General features: G+C 34.8%; 2 protein-coding genes across 6 annotated transcripts in view; one reads left to right on the top strand and one right to left on the bottom strand.

Annotated features, from left to right (window-relative positions):
• LOC140639820 (signal recognition particle subunit SRP54) overlaps positions 1 to 23,723 on the bottom strand; it is a 60,993-nt gene that overhangs the window by 16,154 nt on the left and 21,116 nt on the right. For 3 of the 5 annotated variants that reach the window (XM_072838249.1, XM_072838248.1, XM_072838250.1), the window contains 9 exons: positions 21,263 to 21,413; positions 20,006 to 20,154; positions 19,380 to 19,480; positions 18,787 to 18,873; positions 15,143 to 15,216; positions 14,819 to 14,927; positions 12,239 to 12,409; positions 8,859 to 8,954; positions 7,485 to 7,986 (listed from right to left, as the gene is read on the bottom strand). In XM_072838249.1, the coding sequence (XP_072694350.1) occupies positions 7,895 to 7,986; positions 8,859 to 8,954; positions 12,239 to 12,409; positions 14,819 to 14,927; positions 15,143 to 15,216; positions 18,787 to 18,873; positions 19,380 to 19,480; positions 20,006 to 20,154; positions 21,263 to 21,413 (1,030 nt within the window). In that variant the 3' untranslated portion in view covers positions 7,485 to 7,894. Of the gene's footprint in view, positions 1 to 262; positions 387 to 481; positions 640 to 7,484; positions 7,987 to 8,858; positions 8,955 to 12,238; positions 12,410 to 14,818; positions 14,928 to 15,142; positions 15,217 to 18,786; positions 18,874 to 19,379; positions 19,481 to 20,005; positions 20,155 to 21,262; positions 21,414 to 23,723 lie in introns of those variants that run through there. The other 2 variants (XM_072838253.1, XM_072838252.1) reach the window with 2 other exon arrangements.
• The window catches only part of LOC140639822 (uncharacterized), a 77,939-nt gene continuing 54,994 nt past the window's right edge, over positions 779 to 23,723 (top strand). Inside the window, exon 1 of the mRNA XM_072838257.1 lies at positions 779 to 970. The gene's annotated coding sequence lies outside the window, so the exon portion shown is untranslated. The remainder of the gene's footprint in view (positions 971 to 23,723) is intronic.

The following is a 23,723-nucleotide window of genomic DNA, read 5'->3' as shown; positions in this document are numbered from 1 at the left end:
CCCGGGTCTGCGGCGCCGAAAGCGGAGGGCTGGCCAGGGCCGCCCGGCTGTGGGGAGGCGTCGGCTTCCCGCACGCCGGTGTCTCAGGGCAGGGGTGGGGCTGCCGAGAGATGGAACCCGAAACGCACCTTCGGCAGGCGGCCTGCTCGGAGGAAGGCCGGGCAGGCCAAGAGGGCAGCCGGCGGACGAGGCAGAGAGGAGGAGCCTGGGCTCTCCGAGCGCCAGCCCCCGCGCCGCCGCCTCCCGCCGCGGCCCCACTTACCTGCCGACCCGATTCCCCGAACGTCGCGGCAGCCGCAGCTCCCGAAGCTGCTACCGCTTCTCCTCCTTCCGCACGGCTCACCGACTCGGGATCCATCGTTGTCGCCGCCACAGGGCTGCTGGCGCTAGCGAGACAGAACGTAATGGCCGATAAGCCCATTTCCCTCCTCCGCCTCCCCACCCGGGTGCGGCCGAAGCGGCCGTCACAGACGGGACTTACCGGCAGCGCCCACCTCGCGCCGCGCCCGGCCACGCCACGGCAGGAGCGGGGCTGCTCTGGTGGGTGGGGCCGGCCTGAGGGGCGGGGCCGGCAGGCGCCTCGCCCCTCACTCGGCGGACCGTGGCCTGGGAGGCGCGACGACCGGCTTGCGTGGGGCGGGACGAGGGCCGGCCGGCTCCAGCGCCGCTTCCGGCCCAGCCCACGTCCGCGGCTCCCAGAGCCGCCGCCTGGCACCGCCGGTGACGTCAGGCCTCGTACCTGCACCTGGAGCTTGGCTTAGGCGGGATCTGGGCGCAGCCGGCCACCCGCTGCGTTTTGGGCGGATGCTCTCCCAGACCTTGGTTTCTGCACTTAGAAATCAAACAGCCTCGTGGTGTGCTTCAAAGGCTTGTGAAAATATATTTTAAGATGTAAGGCTCTGCTGCATATGCCCTTCCTAACATGGATGACAGTCTAGCCAAAAATACCCTTGAAATAGGAGCCTCAAAGGTAAACTTTGTTTACACTTCTCTGAAATACCTTATAACTGTAGAAAAAGTTAAGTGAGATCTGAAGGAGAACAAAGGGCACCAGCAAGGGTCCATTTGGGCAAATGTGAGAAATATTTTATGTTTTAGGGCCGTGTGTGTGTGTGTGTGTGTGTGTGTGTGGTGTGTAAGGGGTATGCCAGACTTTGCCCATTTTTCCCTGTGTTCATCCAAATTAGTCATGATTGCAGTGATTACAGTATTACTTAAACTAGTTGGAGCATTTCCAGGTACATGTTCTTTTATTGTAGTTGTAGTATGAAAGTTTTCACACAAGTTATTGTGAATTGTAGAAATGAAAAATAAAATACATTATTTTGGCCACAGGGAGCCTTTTATGAAACTTTTAATTACATTTTTATGCCAATCAAAATTCAGAAATACTCCCCAAAGCTACGGCCTTGTAGATTTGTTTTTCTAGATGGCACCAACAGGTCCAACACCCCTGCAACCTTAAATATTCCTTTCTCTCCTGTGCAAAAATTATTTTTTCCTTCTTCTCTGTTCATGTCTTTATAGACTTTCTATCTTGCATATAACTATAACCCAAAAAAACAAAAACCTTTTAAAGACCAAAGTTGATTATTTGAAAACCATCAACATTTTAGTAGTTGGTTGTTAATTCATGATCCATATTCTGGTAAAAAAAAAAAAAATCAAGTTGGCTTGTTGTTAAGGTAAACAGGTTTTAGTAATATGACCTGATGCTGCCTGGTAGTACTAGCAGGGATTGAGACAGTCCCAAACAACAAAAATAAATTCTGCAATAAATTGAAAAGGAAAATAAAGAGCCAGTTGTTAAAGACCTTATGCTTTGGTTTTCATAAACAAGGACAGTTCTACATTACTTGTATTCAAAATCCCTTTCCTCTTATAGACATCAACAGTATTAAAAATTTGTGGACTGTTTATAAATGCATGATTTTATTTTGCAAATTGACAAACACCAAATTACAATTTTCAATGCTGAAGTAGAATGTGTTTTCATAGTTTACACGTGTATTTGTTAGTTAACCGAAAATTCAAAATGCAAGTCATATCCCAACATGAACTGGAAGTATTTCCTAAGAAGAGTTACTTCTAACAAAAATAGTTCAAGAGAAGTCTATTACAAATGAAGGACTGGTAGCAACAGAAAAGCATAAAATCTAATAGTTTTATTTTGGGAATTTATATTTTTGTCAGTATTTCCAGAGTGTCATAACTCAAAGTGGGCAAACAAAGCAATAGATCAAATCTTTCCTTCTTCACCTGTTAGTATAAGTTGTATAACACTATGAGAAAAATACATCCAGGTTCTTTTTTTTCATCCAGGTTTTAATATAACTTATCTATTTGGAAGACATAATTGTGGTCTAAATTTATCACTTAATGGTATTATAGATTTTAAAAAGGTAAATTTAGGGGCAGCCCCTGTGGCGCAGTGGTTTAGCGCCGCCTGCAGCCGGAGGTATGATCCTGGAGACCCAGGATCAAGTACCACATCGGGCTCCCTGCATGGAGCCTGCTTCTCCCTCTGCCTGTGTCTCTACCTCTCTCTCTCTCTCTCTCTCTCTGTGTCTCTATGAATGAGTAAATAAAAATTCTTAAAAATAAATAAATAAAAATAAATAAATAAATAAGGTAAATTTAGATCTTCCTATTTCTCTGAAAAGCTGGAAAAACAGAGCTGACTAAAATTCAATAACCAGTAATGTCCACCAAATAAAAAAACAAGATTTTCTTATGGTCTTCACAAAGCTACATATCTATTTTAATAAAAAGTTTCTTTTTAAGATTACCTCATGTCTCAAATAAGGGATAACTGTCAATAATACATAAGAAAAAATAAGGTGGTAAAACTAAAAATGAAAAAACAAACAAACAAACAAACAAAAAAACAAAATGCACGTTAGGCTGATTTTAAGCATAAATTGTTAAATAATTGTAGCAGTTCCATGTATGGAGCCCAATATGACAGGTACTATGCGAAGGACTTTCCTTGTCTTCCTCACAACAGCTCTATGATAGAGGCATTATTATAATTACCTACATTCTACAGATGAGGAGACAAAGACTCAGAGGGATTAAGAAATTTGCTCATGGATACAGCTGGTAAGCAGCAGAGCAAGGATTTAAACCCAGGCAGTCTGATTCCAGAGCCTATACTCTTAGCCAGCCACTCTGCTCCTCTGGGAATAAAAAATGCCAGAAAATAGGCTATTAGGGGCAGAAAATTCCTACACCAAAGGTGAATGTGATATTTGAAAAGACTTGAATACAAATTTTCAAAGTATATATTTTTTAAAATCTATTATGAGGTAGCCATTTGCAAGTTTTAAAGACCTATATTTAACAAACAAATGAAAATACCAAGTGAACATGTTTTACTTGATGCCATGTGAGTACATTTCTTTTAATTGGAATTTGGTCAAATTTTTTTTTGTGTCATGGGAATGAACTATTGATATTCAACTAGCAGAATTTTTTATATGGCATTAATCATAAAAAAAATCAGTTTCTTTGTACATTATGCCTGAGCACAGCAATCTCAGTGTTGAAAGCTAAACATATTAGTCTGAAGTCTGTCGAAACGTAGGAGTCTTCTGACAATAATCTAAAAAACAAGTATAAAGCTATAAGGATTGCCACAATTAAGGATGCCTTTCCATTTAATGTAACAATGACTAAAGCTAACACTGATATACAATATTTAGAAAACTTAAGGGAGTAAATCCTAAATTCTCATCACAAAAAGAAATCTTTTTTCCTTTTTTTTCTTCTTCATATTTTATGGACATGAGATGATGGATGTTAGCTGAACTTATTGTGGTAATCATTTCACAATAGATAATGTTAGGCCATCATGCTGAAACCTTAAACAGTGATATATGTCAATTATCTTTCAAGAAAACTGGAGAGGGATAAATAGCAGTTATCTCAGGGCAAGATCATCCATTGTTTAACACAGTAAGGAGGAAATTGCAGAGAATCAAGACATACATCAACTGAAGGATTTCACACTTCCTGTATTTCCTATGAAACAGGGTGTCAAAAATTTGACAGATATTTTCTTGTACCACCTTCTGCCAGAAATGAAATTCTGACCCCCTTAATTGATTTCCCAAAGTCAAAAATTATGGGCCCATGAATATAGCCTATAACAACTCTCAGCTCTTTTGGGTCACTGAGGAAGAAATTTCTCTTATTCAATTATAAAATAATAAAAAGCAAGCAAGCATGGTTCCTAAAATATGCAAATAGATAGACACTGTATGTTCTCCTTACTTGCAGATAAGTAACCATTCTCTAGAAAGAGACTCATAAAATTTGAGCATGTGTTGTTTAACTACATACCATAGTCACAGGCTATTACTCCCTTCTGCTTTTTATGACAAGGTAAAGCATTTATGCCCCAGTGTCAGAGGAGTCTTATCCCTGTTACAGGCAGGTACTGCTGTGTAATCACTTGAATATTTTGCATTTAGATCCAACTGGTACCAAGAAATGCACTGTTTTAGGCTCCAAGCACTCTGTAAGGCAAGAGAAGTTAAAAGATACATGCTTTTGAAATGATAATTTCAAATGGAGAGAGAAAAATGAGAAAATTGTAAACACTAGCTTAGGCATGCCAAACTCAAAAGAATTTCTGTGGCACAAAGTTCTTATCAAAGGAAATGTGCCATAATTACCAGCTTACAAGGTGTATTTTCACTTTAAAAGTATCTGAAAATTACCTCATACTCAGCATACCCGTATCACAGATAAGAGGTCAGAGGAGACAAGGCCTAGATTTTAGGGTTAGCAACTACTTAACACAGAGCACAAATACTTACCTACACCTAACTGCAAACTGTGGGAAAATAACTACCATAACAAAATTTCACATCACATCAACTACTTAACAAAAATAACCCACAGACTACACAACTATCTAGAAATTAAATTTGAATTAACCCCCCAACATATGAGATACAAATTCATCATTCCTGTAACTCATGACTCAAAAACAAAGAAGATATTAGATTCAACTTTAATGCAACAAGCTTAATGTTGAGAATATGGTAATTGGATTTTAGAGCAAAACTGTGATGATGACAGTTGTTTCAAATCTAGTGTATGCAAGCAATGAAGATCATCTAGATTCGAGCTGTGATGATGGATTTCTAGTTTTGGATAGAACTTATTTGGCTTTATTAATAATTATATCTAGGTTTTAAGGAATATCAAAACTTACATTTTATTGTTATTTAGCTATGAGTCTCACTGACATAGTTTTTATTAAAGCTTATTCAGATTCCTTGGTTGCTGTCTCATACAAACTGTAAAATACTAAATTTTACCACATACACAAGTATAAGTTAAAATTCTTTTGCATTTATTTTAAATGCTTTGTTTCATTTTTTACTGAAATATTTGTATTTTCTAGAGCTATATGTAAAAGAGATTCAATTTATTTTTATATTATGGCTTACTTTTTAAATCCTCTATATTCACTGCAATAAAGTATTAATATTAATTTTACCTACACTAATATGCATGAGACTTTAGTTCTAGTAAATTTCCTGCTTTTGTTGCCTCTGTATATAAGTATTTATTGACAGTATTAGATTTCTTTTTTAGCTATGTGACACTATACTTCTATTCAAGATTAGTACATTACTGCATATCAGACCTAGGAACTTTTCTCATTAAAATATACTGTATTTATTTGAACAAAATAATGTATACAACACATTTTGAAATTCGTTTTACTACATAGAAAATACTTAATTTTTTCCAAAACATTACTCTATAAAATTGCAATGAACTGTATACACTTACCTTGTATCCTACATGCCAGCAAATATACTTCCAGAAGAATACTGACATCACATCAAAATGGCATTAATTTGACCTTTGTTGGTGCAATAGTTTGTTGAAATTAATTTCTGAGTTTTTGTTTTATAATTATATAAGCATTGTAAGCTTAGGAACTACACCTAATTTTATGTTTGTACATATTTAATTAATATCATAAAATTCCAGAAGAATCCAATGTTACACAATATTAGATCTAGCTAGTAGTCTAAGCAGGGCCTATATAACAGGTAACAAAAGCTTAGGAACCAATTTCAACAATAGTGAAAAATAGGAAATTTGGTCTAATATTTGATTTTGGTATATGGGGTACTTATGTGGTTAAACATCAGTACTTTGACAAAAACTGTAAGGGTGGAAGGATAGCTTTTGTAACTAAAAATGTCAGATTGAGGAATTGATACGGTCAGAATTTTAAAGAGCATCTCCAATTCCCTCATCTCACAGAAGAGGAAAGAGAAATGGAAGCTGAATAAGTGTTCTGGTGTCCTCTGCCCACTGTTATTTTTGCTTCTGAAAAATATAATTTGCACCAGATACAAAAATACTTAAAAATAGTGCCTGAGCCATAAAGTTTGGCCAAGGGTCTTATTTCCTTCTTTGGTCAAAGTGAAAAGTAGTACCCTGAGGATAGAAATCACAAAAATCCTTGCCCAGAAAAGGTGGTATGCATCAATTTAATTAGAAGCTAATTTGGAAAACAAATTTTCTCATTGTCAAATTTCTATAGCTGGACCTTATGATGACATTTCTGCAGAACACAAAATATATCATTTATATAGGGTGTACAGTGTTCTATAGGGATATGCTAATTTTTAGCTGGTAAAAATAATTTAGTGGGATATAAAATCTTTGACCAAGTAAACAAGAAAATCTGCTGCATTCTTTATGTAATTACTTTTTATTTTTTTAATTTTTATTTATTTTTTTATAATTACTTTTTTAAAGAGATTTTGGCTCATATGACCTTTTTAAAACACTTGAGTCATAAAAAATCCAAAGTAACCAACAACCAAATCAACCTTGTCATCGTCTCATTATTTTTAATATGTAGTAGTGACAGTCTAATATATGTAACCATTTTCCCATTAGGAGGTCTATACATTAACTAGTATCAAAGTACATCAATTTCGTCAGTTTTTTTTTCATGTGTAAGAAACAACAAAATTGGCTTTTCAAAAAAAGAAACATATTGCCATTAAGGCTTCAAATATATGAGGTAAAAAAATGGAAGCTATATATGAAACATTTATTATAAACTAAGTTCAATTTAAATGGCAGGCCTGAGATTTTCTATGGCAAAATTACCATAATTATTCTAAGTTAAACAAAAGTTCCCAATACTAATGGTTAAGTCATTCTACCATATTTCTGATTAAAGGTACACTTGTTGGACTGGTTTTGTTTTGTTTTTAAGTAGGCTCTATGCCCAGCATGGAGCCCAACCCTTGATCTCATGACCCTGAGATCAAGACCTGAGATCAAGAGTCAGGTGCTAAACCAGCTGAGCTATCCAGGCATCCAGGCGCCCCTATAGGACTAGTTTTAAGTAACATATAGCCATTGGTTTTTCTATCTGCCTTTTAATGTGATTCACTGAAAAATTTAAATCATAAAGGAAGTTAACAACCCCTTAATTTATAATGAGTTTGAAGTTTATTTTACAGCACTTTTATTGAGACATCATATAACTACTGATCAGGACTGTTTACAAATGTAATGCTTGGCCTTTGAGACAATTAGAAACTTCTAAGTACTAGATTTTACATCATGATTTGTTTAACTTAAGAAGTATTATGATGGTGAAAACTAAGAAAAGAAAATCTAAAGCAAAAATATAATGATTTCCACAAAAACTATATATTCCTCCCTTATATCAAAGGGAGGGAAGGAAGTAGGAAGGAAAGAAGAAGATGAGAAGAGAAAGAAAAAGGGCAAGACAGGCAAGAAAAATACTTTTTTTTCCTGTTTGCAAAAAGGAGGGAAACTCTTGAGGTCTCAGCAAATAATGTAATCAACTGAGTCAGTTTAAATTAAGGCATCTTCTTTACATATTATTGAATCCCATCATGCCTTTCATATTGCCAGCAGCACCCTGTTGAAACTGCCTCATCATGGACTGAAGTCCTGCCATACCACCTAGAGTAAAAATAGGGTAAAATCAGATAATTATTAAGTGGAACTTGAAAGGTGTTACCAAATAAATGGTTTTACTTCTAAAAAATTTCTGGGATCTGACTGCAATTTGGTCATCAGCTTTAAAGAACATACCAATTAAAAATATCTGTTATCACCAGTATCTTTATCTATAAAAGAGATTGAATAACCTACCTCATCATGTTAGAAGGAATAAATAATATATAAAAAGATCTTAGTTCCTGTTACACAGCAGGGAGTTAATAAATCTAAACAAAATTTTTTTCTGAGAAGTCCAAAAGAGTCTTGTTGTAAATAGTAACCAATTCTGGGGAGTGGAGGAGTTGTTTCAAAGGACTCCCAGGAAGAAAAGAATTCATCATTTATTAAATATCTATATGCTCAAAGTTGTACTAAATGCTTTCATGTATATTAGCTCACTTAATTGTCACAATTTCTTGATGAGATATCTGTGATTTTACAAAAGAGGAAAGTGAGGTTCATAAAGTTTAAGGAACGTTTTTCATAGGTCACTAGCAAAAGTATAATTGGGTTTCAAAATCCTTATATAATTTCAAAGTCTTATCATTGAAAATAACCCAGATTCTAAACTAGGGCAAATAGTCACTGAAACAAACATTAACAAAAGATGATTAAGTATATTGCTTAAAAAATCACATAGATGGCAGAAGAGTGAATAAAACCTCAATTATATAGCACTATTACAACTATCCAACTTAGAATTCAGATGACCATTTCCCTCAAATCATACATCTTTTGAACAGATATTCATCATATCACAACAGAAGGCTTATTAAAACTTAACCCTTATAAATTAACTGTGTATTATAAACTGGTAACAACTTTGTACTTACCCATGTGATGAAGAACTCTTGGATCCATCATTTTGGCCATTTGTTGATTCAGTTTTGCCATCTGTGACTGGCTCACATTCTTAGACATGTCACCACCTGAATAAAAAAAAAAGGTTTTGCGTCAATGTAGAATATAATATAATCAAGGTATAGAAAGTTTAATGAACTGAGTAAAATTTGTTAGAAATCACTCCTAATCTTATCACCCTAACACATAATTTCTATTTGTACATATTCCCTTCTCATCTTTATCTCAATTACTTAAATATTTTTGAGAAAGAACGAGTGAAATTCTGTATTAAGGGATATTTAAGGGATTTTTTTAAGGGCTATGATTTTTGTTAATAAAAAATTGTATCCAATGATTATTAATAGGAAGCTATAACAGTTGTTTAATAGTCCTATGGGAGAATGCTGAACAAAAACCTGACTATAGATAAGGATTCACAGGGAAAGTACCTGGATTGCTTGTAGATTAATATGAAAGAATAAGACAGAGAACATGAAGATTTGCAAATATCTAAGAAGCTATTAAAAATAATGAAAGGCTTCAGAGAATGGAAAGACAAATAATGCAACTCCATTTACCAATGAATTTCCACACACTCAATTGAAACTCCACAGTAAAAAAGGAAGCCAATAAAAGAGATGCACTCTGAGGCAGAACAGGTAAGAGCATCCTTTAGAGAAAAGCTGCTGTGGTCTTAAGAGACAGGAAGCAAAACAGATCATCAATGCAACTACAAGTAGAGTTGCTTCAGGCAAAATTATTTCAAAGGAACATTAATTCTGGTATTTCCTCAGAAATTCTCATTATGAAAATGAACATTAAGGCTGGCTAATCTGAATAAATTACATGAATGAATAGATTACATGAATTAAGAAATATGAATGAAAGATGTTTTTTATAAAACATGATAAAAAAATTTCACAATTTTTTTTTAAATTTCACGATTAATACATCTGTGTAAGGTGTGAATACTCTGCCCATTGACAAATTATTTCTGAGGAATTAAAACTTCTAAAAAATATTAAGAACTTGGTGTGACAAGAATGTATGTCACATCCACTCCCCATTTCATCTTGATTCTGCCTTTATTGAGTAATCAATGCTATCAATGCTTAGATAAACAGGTCCACAGTAGTTCAATCAAGAATAGTCAGCTTTCTCTCTCTAAAATAAATAAATAGGGATTCCTGGGTGGCTCAGTGGTTTAGCAGCTGCCTTTGGTTCAAGGCATGATCCTGGAGTCCTGGGATCAAGTCCCACATCGGGCTTCCTGCATGGAGCCTGCTTCTCCCTCTGTCTGTGTCTCTGTCTGTGTCTCTGCCTGTCACTTTCTCTGTGTCTCTCATGAATAAATAAATAAAATCCTTAAAAACAAAAAACAAAACAAAACACAAACAGGGTTATTTGGGAAAGATGTTAAACATATTTAATAATCACTATCTGAAAAAAAAATCACTATCTGAAATAGCATGTGATGTGAGAAATTATAACCCATCTTAAACATGTTTTCTAATTTTTCTTCCTGTCACAAAAAAATAGCATATAACAAGCAAAAAAATAAAGCATCAAAGAAAAAAGATGATTTAAAAAATTATATAAATATTCATCCTTTTTAGAAAGCTATTCAATAGTATTGCTTCATCTTTGGAGATTATCTAATCAATGTGTTTGAAATAATAAATTCACTTCAATAGTGTTTGTAATACAGAAAAAATATTTGCGAGGGCTTGGACAATTGACTAACTCTGGAAAAGTAAATTTATCTTTTTACCTTATTCGATACACAGCAAAATAAATTTCAGATGGGATAAAAATTTAAAAACCTAAAAAATAAAACCAAAACAAGTAGAAAATGTAGGTGACTACTGTGGTTATCAAGATGGGGAAGGCTTTTATGAGCATAAGAAAATTTAAAAAAAAAATGATAAATAGGCTTGCCTACATTAAAAAGGAAAGCTTCCATTCACTAAAAACTGTAAATAAAAGGCAAATGAAAACTGGGTAAAATATTTGTAAACATAAACCAAGGATTTTATTTTATTTTTTTTAAAGATTTTATTTATTTATGAGGGACAGAGAGAGAGAGAGAGAGAGAGAGGCAGAGATGCAGGCAGAGGGAGAAACAGGTCCCATGCAGGGAGCCCAACGCAGGACTCAATCCGGGACTCCAGGATCAGGCCCTGGGCGAAAGGCAGGTGCTAAACCACTGATCCACCCAGGGATCCCAAGCCAAGGATTTTAAAGAGTGATTACAAAGCAACGGGAGAAAAAAAGACAAATGAAAAGGATCCTAAGAGATGATTCACAAAGGAAATCCAAACTAATAAATGTATGAAGAGATGTTAAACTTGAGTAGTAATCTAAAAAACATATCCTGAATCATTAAACTGAAATTATTAAATTGAAAATATTAAATAAAATATTACTCAGCTATTAGAAATGACAAATACCCACCATTTGCTTCAACGTGGATGGAACTGGAGGGTATTATGCTGAGTGAAGTAAGTCAGTCGGAGAAGGACAAACATTATATGTTCTCATTCATTTGGGGAATATAAATAATAGTGAAAGGGAATATAAGGGAAGGGAGAAGAAATGTGTGGGAAATATCAGAAAGGGAGACAGAACGTAAAGATTGCTAACTCTGGGAAACGAACTAGGGGTGGTAGAAGGGGAGGAGGGCGGGGGGTGGGAGTGAATGGGTGACGGGCACTGGGGGTTATTCTGTATGTTAGTAAATTGAACACCAATAAAAAATAAAAAAATAAAAATAAAAAAAATTTAAAAAAAATATTAAATAATTAAATTATTATAAAATTCATTCAGCATCAACTATGTATCTGATCAAAAGAGACAAAATCCCCGGCTAACCAGAAGCAGATGAATCAGCCTAAATATCCACTGCACCAAAGATATAATCATAACTGGAAGAGTATTCAGTGCTTAAAAGTTAAATCTTGAAGAATATTTGACGATATGGAATAATAGTAATGATGTTTCAGAAGAAAGCAGTAGTTCACTAGTTATAGTCCTATTTTGCAATAGGACTGATAGGATTCCCTGGGGAGAAAAGGTGATGGGTGTTTTAAGTTTTTTTCTTATACTTTCTTATTCTCTCTAAATTTTCTTTACTATGTATTACATCTTCATAAAGATAAAGTCATTGTTTATCTTTAATAAATATTAGTGTTTATTACCTTGAATCTGAAAACATAAATCAGATCATATTCAAGAAGTACATGAATATAACATGAAATTCGGCAATGTGTTTTCCAGTACTGGCAGTACTACTTGGCTTTAATTTTAGTTTCTCAATTTCTTTCTTTACTTTCGCTATGTTAAATAATGATGAGTCTAATACTTTTCTTACCTTTGAAAAGTCCTTTGATACCTCCCATCTTTTTTACCATCTGTGCAAATTTGGTATATTGTGTCAAAAGTTCTTGAACATCTCTTGTTGACACACCTGATCCTCTTGCTACTCTCTGGATTCTTCCTGGTTGCTTACTAAAAACCTTGGCACCATCAGTACTGTCAAGTTCTGCAGACAAGGATTAATTACTTTCATTTACATACAATTAATATTATCAAAAGTTATGTACAAATTTATCTTATACACAAATAAAATTACCGCCAGATTTAACAAATGTTATCATCTGCCATGTTTGCATCTGATTTTTAAAATTTAAACATGAAATATATTCAAAAGAACATCTATAATATTTATAAACTATAAAAACAATAAAACAAATACACATGTACTCACCCCACAGTTTAAGTAAAATAGGACATTCTGAAAACTTTTGAAGCCTATGTGTACCTTTTCCATATCTCATTTCCAACTGCTCCTCAGAGCATATACTAGAAGCATAAGGTATATTCAAAAAAGAAAAGTGCTCGCTTTAGCTCTAAATAACTATTAACATTTAAATCATAAATTTAGGCATCTAAGCAACTGAAGTAGGTAGGTTCTATCATCAACAGAATAACGGTAATATTTTCTATATAATTTCGACTAGTATTTTAATCTTTTCTGTGAGATAAAGAATGAGTTAATTCCCTCCAGTGTTTTTATAACTCTTAGAATACAAGGTGCATTTCTTCTGGCATTAGCTACATATGATCTCAGACAGAATACAATGGACTTTAATTAAAATTCCTAATACATCTGCATTCTCTCTACAAGATCTCCCATTAAATAGTCAGCTACCCTCAGTCCAGATGTCACACTATCTAAAATATAGTAATCTATGCCATTCTATTATACCTGTAATTATGGAAAATCTTTTCCATATTAAAATAAAATAAATTTGCCTGGCACTTCTTATTTGCATACATGTCTCCTTGCCAGGCACAAAGAAAAAGGCTTTCAAATATCTGAGAGCTACCAAGTCTCTGGTGAATCTCCTCTAGGTTACAAATATCCAACTCCTTTGACTATTCCTCTTAGAACTCCTTTTTTTTTTAAGATTTTATTTTTATCTATTTGACAGAGGAAGCGAGCACCAGCAGGGGTAGCAGCAAAAGGAGAGGGAGAAGGAGACTCCCAGCTGAGTAGGGAGCCCAATTCCAGGCTCAACAAGGAACTCCGGGTCAGAACCTGTAGTATATATATTCATTTTAGGGACAGGCTAAAAAAGTGACTGAGTTAACAAGAAAGGTACAGTAAAAGTGGAGAAAGACGATACTAATAGAAGCCAAGCAAAAAGGTGATCAACAAGTGCCACTGTTGTAAAGGTCAAGAAAAAGACTGAAAAGGATCCACTGGAGCAGCCCAATAGGTTATTGGAAATCTTTGTATATTCTATTTCTGCATAGTGGTAGGGACAGAAGTCAGATTTCAGTAGTTTGAGAAAAATACAAACTGTTCTTCCAAGAAGTTTGACTAAACAAAGAGTAAAGAAGCATGAGGGAGAAGTATGAGCCCAGAAAATGTGAACTTAAGAATGTTTATATGCTGAAAGGGGAATAAAAGTCAGGAGGTAAGAAAAGACTGGAGACAGGAAAGGATTTTATTGAGGGAGATCTAAGGTCCTTGAAAAAGCCTGAAGAGTGGTTCATGACTGTCACAGTCTTATAGCTAAGTTAGCCAAAGGCTGAGGGAATTCTATGCCAAAAGCCTGTGTTTCTTTGTAAAGTCAGAGGTCAAGTGGTAGAATTGAAAGCCTAAGGGTGGGGGGGGGGTGATAAAGGTTTGGAATACGTGCTGGGTTGAATCAGAAAGAGTGTTTAAAAACTGGAAAAAAGATAAAGGGGTCATGGAACTAGAAATGTTAATGGGCTGGAAGTATAGGAGGAGGTAGTGATAATACAGGATTACAGAGAGCAGTATTCTAATAAGACTGAAACCTTGAGGAGCGCCGGGATGGCTCAGTCAGTTAAGTGTCCAACTCCTGATTTCAGCTCAGGGAGCCTCACATTGGGCTCCATGCTGAGCGTGGGGCCTGCCTAAGACTCTCTCTGTCTCTTCCTCTGCTCACCCCTCCCCCACTCGTGCGTGTTCTCTCTCCCTCTTAAAAAAAATACTGAAGCCTCGAGAGTTTCAGTACAAAATAACTTTGTAAGCATTGCTTAAACTATTTCTCTTACAGATTCCCAAATCATGTTAACATATGAGAGCTCTGAGGAGACATATATAATAAACTTACTAGTTTTTTTAACCCACAATTCCCCCCAAATTTATTTGACTACAGAACATTCCTTTCAAGCTATATCTATCATCATCTGAAGAGAGTTTTTTCCACGGAACTCATTTGGAGAAACACTGTACTCCGCATTTCTCTATATGAAGTCAATCCAATAACCAGAACTCTGAGTTCAAAACAGCTACAAATCTACCTAATCTTTCAGTCTACATTTTTTCCAGTCTTGTCCACAAGAACACAGTGAAACTATCCACTTGCAAATATTCAGAACATTGCCCTCTAAATCAAGTAATCTGCCATCTTACCTTGATCATTCATACTATCCATTATCGTCATTAACTTTTTTAGCCTTGCCATTGACTCTTGTTCATTTCCTTTGCTCATAAAATCTGTACCAAAACCAGGGATCATACCCTAAAACAAATATATTTAAACATAAAATTAACAACAGCTTGTGATTAAATTGTTCAGAATGTTCACATTTAACTACTAGCTTTAATTTTGACACTAAATTTTTAAAATATTTTTTTACCCAAATAGCAAAAATAATGAAAGTAAAGGCATCTATTCTTAAACATTTTAATGAAAAACAAAAGAAGGTAGAAAAAAAACTTTTTTGGATAACTAACCAAGATCTGACTGAAGGGGCCCATCTTCATGATATTTTGAAATTGTTCATACATGTCTCGCAACGTAAACTGACCTGAAATACAACATAAATGGTTCAGGTATGTTAGAGAATGTACATTTCCATTCAATAAAATTAATCTTTTCCTTAGTCATGGATTCATCTTGAAGCATACTTGCAAAATATCTAATCAATAAATATTCCTGAGCAGTTAACTATGGGCAAGATCATATGGTAAATGCAGTCGAGAATTTATAGATACACAGACAGATTCTATCCTAGAAAAGCTTACACTCTATCAGAAAAAATGGACAGAAGTAAATATACAAAAAACGTGAAAACAAGGCAGACAAACTCTACCATACTAGGATGACTAAAATGAAAAAGGCTTACAACACCAAAAGTTCAAGAAGATATGGAGCAAGCAGAACTCTCATAGATCACTGGTAAAAATGTAAAACGGCAAAAACACTTTAGATTATTTGGCATTTTCTAAACAACATGGCTGTCCATGAAGAGGAAAATGATAGACTATGGATGAAATACTACTCAGCAATAAAAGAACAAGCTACAGGTACATAGAACTAAATGGATGAATGTCAAAAAAATTATGCTGTCAAAGAAACCAGGTGTAGGGAAAAAGGGACATACTAGGATTCCTACAATATGATGTACTTACTAGGAAGGAGAATGAGCAAACTTTCTAGTTAATGGAAATATTTCCTGATGGATATGTGTTTCTGTGCATTTGTTAAAATTGTTGGAACAATATCCTTAGGAACCACGCATTTCATTATATGTAAATTAACTTCAATTAACCAACAACAACAATCCAAAAAAAAAACAATCCAGAGTATTTTCTATTTATGGCCTAAAGATATAACTGGAAAAGGCATTTGGTTTTACTCATCCTGAATTTAAGTGGCAGTACAATATTATTTTAAAGCTTTTATTTACTTATTCATGAATGACACAGAGAGAGAGAGAGAGAGAGAGAGAGAGAGAGAGAAAGAGGCAGAGACACAGGCAGAGAGAGAAGCAGGCTCCATGCAGGGAGCCTGACGCGGGACTCGATCCCAGGACTCCAGGATCATGCCCTAGGCAGAAGGCAGTGCTAAACCGCTGAGCCACCCGGGGTGCCCGACAGTACAATATTTTAAAGGAAATGTTATAGCAGGCAGCTAGATATGTAAAATTAAACAGTGGTAGAAAAAGTTAAGGCTGAAATACATATTTGGCTATTACACAGGAGTGACCATTGAAGCCATGATAGTACAGGAAATACACTGTCATGGAACCCACATGAAAAGTTCAAAAACAAAAGAAAGTAACAAATATTGGGAACCAAGGGGGAAAAAAAAGGCTGCTACTACTTTTGCCCTTGGTGACCTTAGAAATGAGTAGAATGCTAAGAGCAGAAGCAAAATGCAGGCATAAGGAGAGATCTAACAGTTAAAAAGTAGACTGACTAGGGATATATTACCCAGTTTAATTTGGTGGCAGAAGCAGTGGTAGAGCTGTTCAAGTATAAAGAAAGGTGGGGAAAAGCACCCAGCAATGAGGGATAGATTCATTCATTAAACAGATATTTATTAAAAATCTACTAAGTGCCTGAAACTATGCTAGGTACTATAAACATAAAATGTAAGGAACACAGCTATGAACTTACCTTTGCCTTCAAACAGGGAAGACATATATCTAATAATTATAATGAATAATACAAAAATTACAGGGTGCAATGGAAACATATAGCAGAGTTCTAACTCAGTCCAGGGATCAGGTAAAATGCCCCTAAAGAAGGAGAGACTGAAGTATGAGTAAGAGTTAGCCTCTATGGCTGGGGAGAGGGGCGTGGAAGTATGAAGAAGAGAGAACACCTGTTTAACAGGCAAAGGCACAGAGGTGACATATATTTCAGAACCTGAGAGAAATTCGACATGACTGGCACATGGAAGGTTAAGGAAAAGAGCATCAAAAATGATATGGAAGATGAGCAGCCCAGGTGGCCCAGCGGTTTAGTGCCACCTTCAGCCCAGGGTGTGATCCTGGAGACCCTGGATCGAGTCCCAGATCGGGCTCCCTGCATGGAGCTTCTCCCTCTGCCTGTGTCTCTGCCTCTGTGTGTGTGTGTGTCTCTCATGGATAAATAAATAAAAGTCTTAAAAAAATGATATGGAAGATGTGAGCTAGTTGGTAGAGTCGTGGGTTTTTTTAAAAAAAACTTTAAGTAATCTCTACACCCAAGGTGGGGCTCGAACTTACAACTCTGACATCAAGAATTGCATGCTTCTCTGACTGAGTCAGCCAGGTACCCCAATAATAGTCATTTGACAAGATTCTAAGAGCAATGGGAAGCCACTGAAAGATTTTAAGAAAGGCAGTAATGTGATTAGACTTGCATTTTCGCCGCAGTATAAAAAATAGATCCAAGGGGAAGAATCCAAGAAACAGGAAGATCTGTTAAAATGAGACTTAGAATAAACAACCTAATAAAGAGATAAACTTGCATAATTGCAGGAGCTGCAAGAAAAGGGAATGGAATGAAGATATTTAGGAGGTAGAACTACTAGGACAAGCTGACAGATGGGAAAAGGAATGGGCAGAGCAAGAAAGAAATAAGAGAGTCCATGACAACACCCAAGATTCTGCCTCTGGCAATAAGACAAATGACATTAGCATTCATTGATGATAACAATGAGGTGAGACTTTAGGATGGGAAGATACAGATACGCTGAATCTGAAATGTCTATGAACATCCAAGTATGGTCTAGTAAACAAACAGGTATCAACCTGAAGCTCCAGAGAAAGAAGATGGCCTAGCATTGGTCCCTGAAGAATACCAACATTTAAGAGAGGGATAAAGGCTTAGGTAACTGACAAGATAAGTGAGAATGAGCAGAGGCAGGATAGTATATAACCATGGAAACTAAGAGTAAGATCATTTGGAGGAAAAAAAGAAATGGTCAATAATAATATACGATGAATACTTCTGATTTTATATATATCAGCTGACTTAATCTTCACAAGTTTATAAGGAAGATACTTAGCGTTACCTACTTTTTACAGATAAGGAAATTAAGGTTCAGTAATTTGAAAAAGTTATACAGCTAAAAATAGATCAAATATAAATTCAAATATGACAAATTTAAGAATTTGAGCTTTTTTTTTTTTTTTTTAGAATTTGAGCTCTTAATCACAACATATATTCTTTATAGGAGTGGTCTTAAATGTGGAGTGAAAACAAATGTGTGCTTAATCTCATTCTTCTACATTTTTTTATATTTAGTGTATATATTATATATATATACACACACATACACACTCATAATTTGTAAATAAACAGATTAGAAAGAGTGTTCCAACTTACATTTAACCTGTTCTACTTCATGAAATTCAATGAAAATCTCAATTTTAACCTTCAGGCAATTTGATTACAAGAAAGAAAATAAAAACACTCAATTCTACAATTGTTTACAGATTATCTGAGATTTAAAATGATTTGCATATAAATCATGTAGAAAATAAACATTTGACGAATTGAACTTTAATAATAGATTTGTCATTTCAAACAAATTAACAGTAGCTTTATCAAAAAGAAATTGTGAGAAGACATCAGAGAGCAAATGCTTTTTGCTTCTCATATACCATGTTTTAACTTCTCTATAAGTGCTTCATTGTCATCCAACTTCAACTCATTGACTTTATCTATCAGTCCTTCGATGTCACCCATACCTATAAGACCCCAAAAAAAGAAAAATTAACAACAGTATATACTGCTTTACATTATATAAAATACATGCACATAGATAATACCCCTGTGAGACAGCAGGTCAGATATTCCTACTATATTTTAGAGGTGAGAAAACTGAACCTCAAGAACTTAAAACAAAGCAGGAACTCCAGCCCCAGGTTTTATTCCAAACTCCATGCTCTCGAACTCTATTACCTGATACAAAAGGTTTTACTGCCATTACCCTTGCTATTACCAAAACCACGTATTTTTGTATTGTGCTCTAAAACTTTTCCAAAGAACTCTTTCTAATACTTCATCCTCTACCACTCAAACCAAAAGAAGAAGAAAACCATCATCCTGATTTTTTACAGGTGAGGAAGATAAATCATAGAAGGTAATGATTTTCCTAAATTAGTCAATGAGAGAGTAGGATTAAAATCCTAATCTGTCCTAAAGAGCCACGCTATTCCTTAGAGATTTTTTTATATCCCACCACTGTACATACCAAGAAGCTTGCTGATAAAAGGCTGTGTTTTGAAAGGTTCAAAATCATCTATGTGTTCCCCTGTACCAATGAAAATAATTGGACTTTTTGTGGCAGCAACTCTGCAGAGAAAAGGAAAATGATGAAATAATCTAAAAAAGGTAAATTTTTTCCAGCAGATTTCAAAGTAATTAAAGATATACAGTTCAAGTTTCTTTTCACTTGTTAAAACAGAACTATATCAGAAGGACTCCAAATTTGTTTTTATTTAAAATTCTTTTATAGACCATATTAGGTATGCCACTAGAATTTATCTTTTTTTTTTTTCAATTTGGGTATATACTGGACTGTATTTTATTTTATTTTTTTAAAAGGTTTTATTTATTTATTCACAAGAGACACACAGAGAGAGGCAGAGACATAGGCAGAGGGAAAAGCAGGCTCCCCGAGGGGAGCCCAATGCGAGACTCAATCCCATGACCCCAGGACCATGACTGGAGCCAAAGGCAGAGACGCTCAATCACTGAGCCATGCAGGTGCCCCTGGACTGTATTTTAAATGATCAATAGAAAGCTATAAATACATACACACACACACAAGCCCCATATAAGCCCAAGCCTTAGAACAATAGCATCAGTAATACTTACGCACTGAGTGCACCACCTCCTTTTGCATGGCCATCAAGTTTTGTCACTATTACCGAAGCTACATCTACTTTATCTTTAAAAGCCTTTGCCTGGGCTTCACAAGCCTGTCCAATGGAGGCATCCATCACATAAACAATGTTATCAGGTTGCTAGAAAATTTAAATAAGAAAGATACATATTTTTACTGCTCTTGAGCAAATTTCATCATTAGAAGCTATAGAAAAATATTTATTATAAGTATTTGCTATCTTTATTATTATTATCAAATCAATAAATATTTATTGAGGGAGTACTATATATTAGACACCATTTAGGTCCTGAGACAAAGAAATAAATAAAATCCTTGTCCTTATGAGACTTATATTCTAGTCAGAAGACACAGATAATAAATGGGCAAGTAAACATTTCAGATGTACAACAATATGAGGTATGGGAGACTTTTTTTAGATAGGGCGGCCAGGGGAAGCCTCTCTGGAATAACATTTGAGATGAGGCCTGAATAAAGAGGAAAAATGTTTTTTATATGTAATGATCTGAGGAATCACATTCTACGCAAGAGAATACTAAAAGTAAGTAAGAGGGAAAAAGTAGAAAAGTATGAATTAAAACCAAAATGAATAAAACAGAGGTGAGGTTATTTCCCTTAGCTCTGCTCAACCAGGTCAAAATAATGCATGGCTAAAAAGAAATTTATTAGCATTGATTAGCTAAAGAATTACTGCCAACTCCTCAAAGGCAAAACTGAGTTCATGGGCAAAATATGTGCTACAGATTATCTAGAAGCTGCTTCTTTTCCCTAAATTATTTCCATCACAATTTTAAAGAGACACTAAAAAAAAAAAAAAAAAAAAAAAAAAAAATAAAGAGACACTAAATGATCATTAACATTTTTAAATGCTTCATTTTGAAAATCTTTCAAAATTCAGCTAAAGGAAATGTCCTAATTTGATTTAAATAATTTACAGAAAAGTCAATATGAAAGGTTAATTTTAAAATTATGTTTTTTATTATATATACAATAAGATGATTAAGTGAGAAAGGAAAATTTTTTGATACTTATTCATGAAAATTTCATATCTAGTATAGAGAAGATTAAGTCCTTACCATACAAATACATATACCCAAAATAGAAAGAAATAAATTACTTGGAATCTATTATACAACCAAAAATAACTTACATAGATCATAAACTCAATAAGGGGTTGTAATTAAATTAGCCAAAGTCCTTACCATGTTGTTAAATTGAAAGTTACTTACTATAGCGTTAGCAACTTGAAGCATTTCTTCAAACAAAGAGTCTTCCTGTTTATGGCGTCCACTTGTATCAACAATAATAATTTCAAAATTTTCATTTTTGAATTTCTCCACTCCTTCAGAGGCAATGATAACAGGATCCATTTCTGTATAGCTATTTAACAAGGACAAATGATTCAACAACAACCACAGAGCAAAACTTCCGAATACTAATAATTTGACAATTATTAGTATAACTTTATTCTGAAAAAGTCACAATTTCAATTCTGAAAAATAAAATCTAATAAATGTTAAAAATAGCAAACAAAAAAGTTTAAAAATAAAGATAGCAAACCACTTCTAGAGCAGCAGAAAGCATTATTTAGTTTTCCAATTACAAAATTCTATATGATTCTGCTGCATGTCTTATCTGAATGAGTTTTTTCCCTCAAATACTTTTTATATTTTCTTTAATAATTGAAGAATACATACACATGCTTTCCCATTTAACACCCTTTCATAAGCATTTTATAAAGCCATTAAATATTCTTGTAAAACATGACTTTTTAGGCTAAATAATATTCCATCATATGTTATGCTATCATTTATTAAATAAATGCCCTATTGTTGGTCATCTGAAGTATTTCTAATTTCTTGGTATTAAAAATATAGCCAGGGATGCCTGGGTGGCTCAGCAGTTTAGTGCCTAACTTCAGCCCAGGGTGTGATCCCAGACTCCTGGAATTGATTCCCATGTCAGGCTCCCTGCATGAAGCCTGCCTCTCTCTCTGCCTATGTCTCTGCCTATGTCTCTGCCTCTTCTCTGTCTTTCATGAATAAATAAAATCTTAAAAAATAAATAAATAAAAATAAAAAATAAAAATATAGCCAATATAAAGAGTTCATAATGTTGTTTCTTTGAAAATTGTTATGACACAGTCCTACAGCTTGAATTGGATCAAATGATCTGAAATTTAGGCTTCTGATTTCTTTTTTGTTGATTTTGATGGGAGTTCTCTGGGCTTCCTAGATTTGGATCCATTTCCTTCCCAAGATTAGGGAAGTTTTCAACTACTATTTCCTCAAATAAATTTTCTGCCTTTTCCCTCTTCTTTTTCTGAGACTCTTATAATATGAATGTTATTACATTTATTTTAATGGGTAGGCTTTTGGTTCCTAAAAGGAAAACGTCTTCCATAAAAGTTTAATTTCATTCCTAATTCACTACATTTTCACAATTGTCAAAAATCTTTTAAACTTTAAAATCCAGAAACGAGATCACATTGTAATCTGCACTATTTTCAGAAGTGGCAATTTTTTATACAGATCAATACTGTCAAATGAAAAGACAGATGTTAAAAAAAAGTTTTCTCCTTAAATGAGCAACAATAAAAATCAGGTATGAAGGCATTTAATAAGAATATGTGAGATTTAAATGAAGAAAATTACAATATTTAAGGACATAAATTTTTAAAGCAAAAACAACACAATAGGTTCCTAAACTGAACTCTACAATATAGTAAAGATGTCAGTTCTTCACTAAGTTAACTAGTTTCAAAGTAGTTCCAATCAAAATCTTTTGGGAACTTAATAAGGAATTTCAAAATTTAATCTAGGAAAATAAGCAGATGAAAACAGGCAAGAGGATGTTGAAAAAAAAAGGATCAGCATTACCAGATATTTTTAAATATGCTAAAGATATAATTAAAATTTATAAATGTACAAAGAAATATGATGGAATTCATATTGGAATGAATGGAATGCACACAGTGGAATGCAATGATGCCATAAAATGGAATTAACTTAAACAGTATATGGTCTATTTCAGAATAAAGATTTCATTGTTTTGTGAATGTATTAATGAAGTACAATATATTTACATTGAAAAGTTGCACAAATTATAAATGCAATGAATTTTCACAAAGTGAACACATCCAGGTCAAGAAACAACATAACCAGCACCACACTCCCTCCCAAGAGTAACCACTATCTTGTCATAAGATCCCATTTGTAATCAACTCCTTAGTGGTCTACTGATACACACAGTAAGATGTACTATTTTAAGTGTTCATTTTGATGAGAGCTGACAAATTTACATATACCCACTACCACAACAAAGTAAAAAGCACTGTAAGACTCCATTTCAATTTAAAATTATCTGTCTATATCTGTGTGTTCATTTGCACGGACATTGAAATAAACCACAGGTGGACAGGCTAAAAACTGGTAACTGGGAAGTGAAATCTTTAGCGCTTTCACTTTAAAAGTCTTAAAGGGCAGCCCGGGTGGCTCAGTGGTTTGGTGCCGCCTTCAGCCCAGGACGTGATCCTGGAGACCCGGGATCGAGTCCCACGTCCGGCTCCCTGCATAGAGCCTGCTTCTCCCTCTGCCTGTGTCTCTGCCTCTCTCTCTCTCAAGAATAAATAAGATAAAAAAAATAAATAAAAAAAAGAATAAATAAAATCTTAAAAAAAGAACTGCTTTA

Source organism: Canis lupus, chromosome 9 (genome assembly GCF_048164855.1).
Source record: "Canis lupus baileyi chromosome 9, mCanLup2.hap1, whole genome shotgun sequence".
NCBI classification, from domain to species: domain Eukaryota; kingdom Metazoa; phylum Chordata; class Mammalia; order Carnivora; family Canidae; genus Canis; species Canis lupus.
The sequence above is the reverse complement of the archived record's forward strand: the minus strand, read 5'-3'. Positions and strand labels throughout refer to the sequence as shown.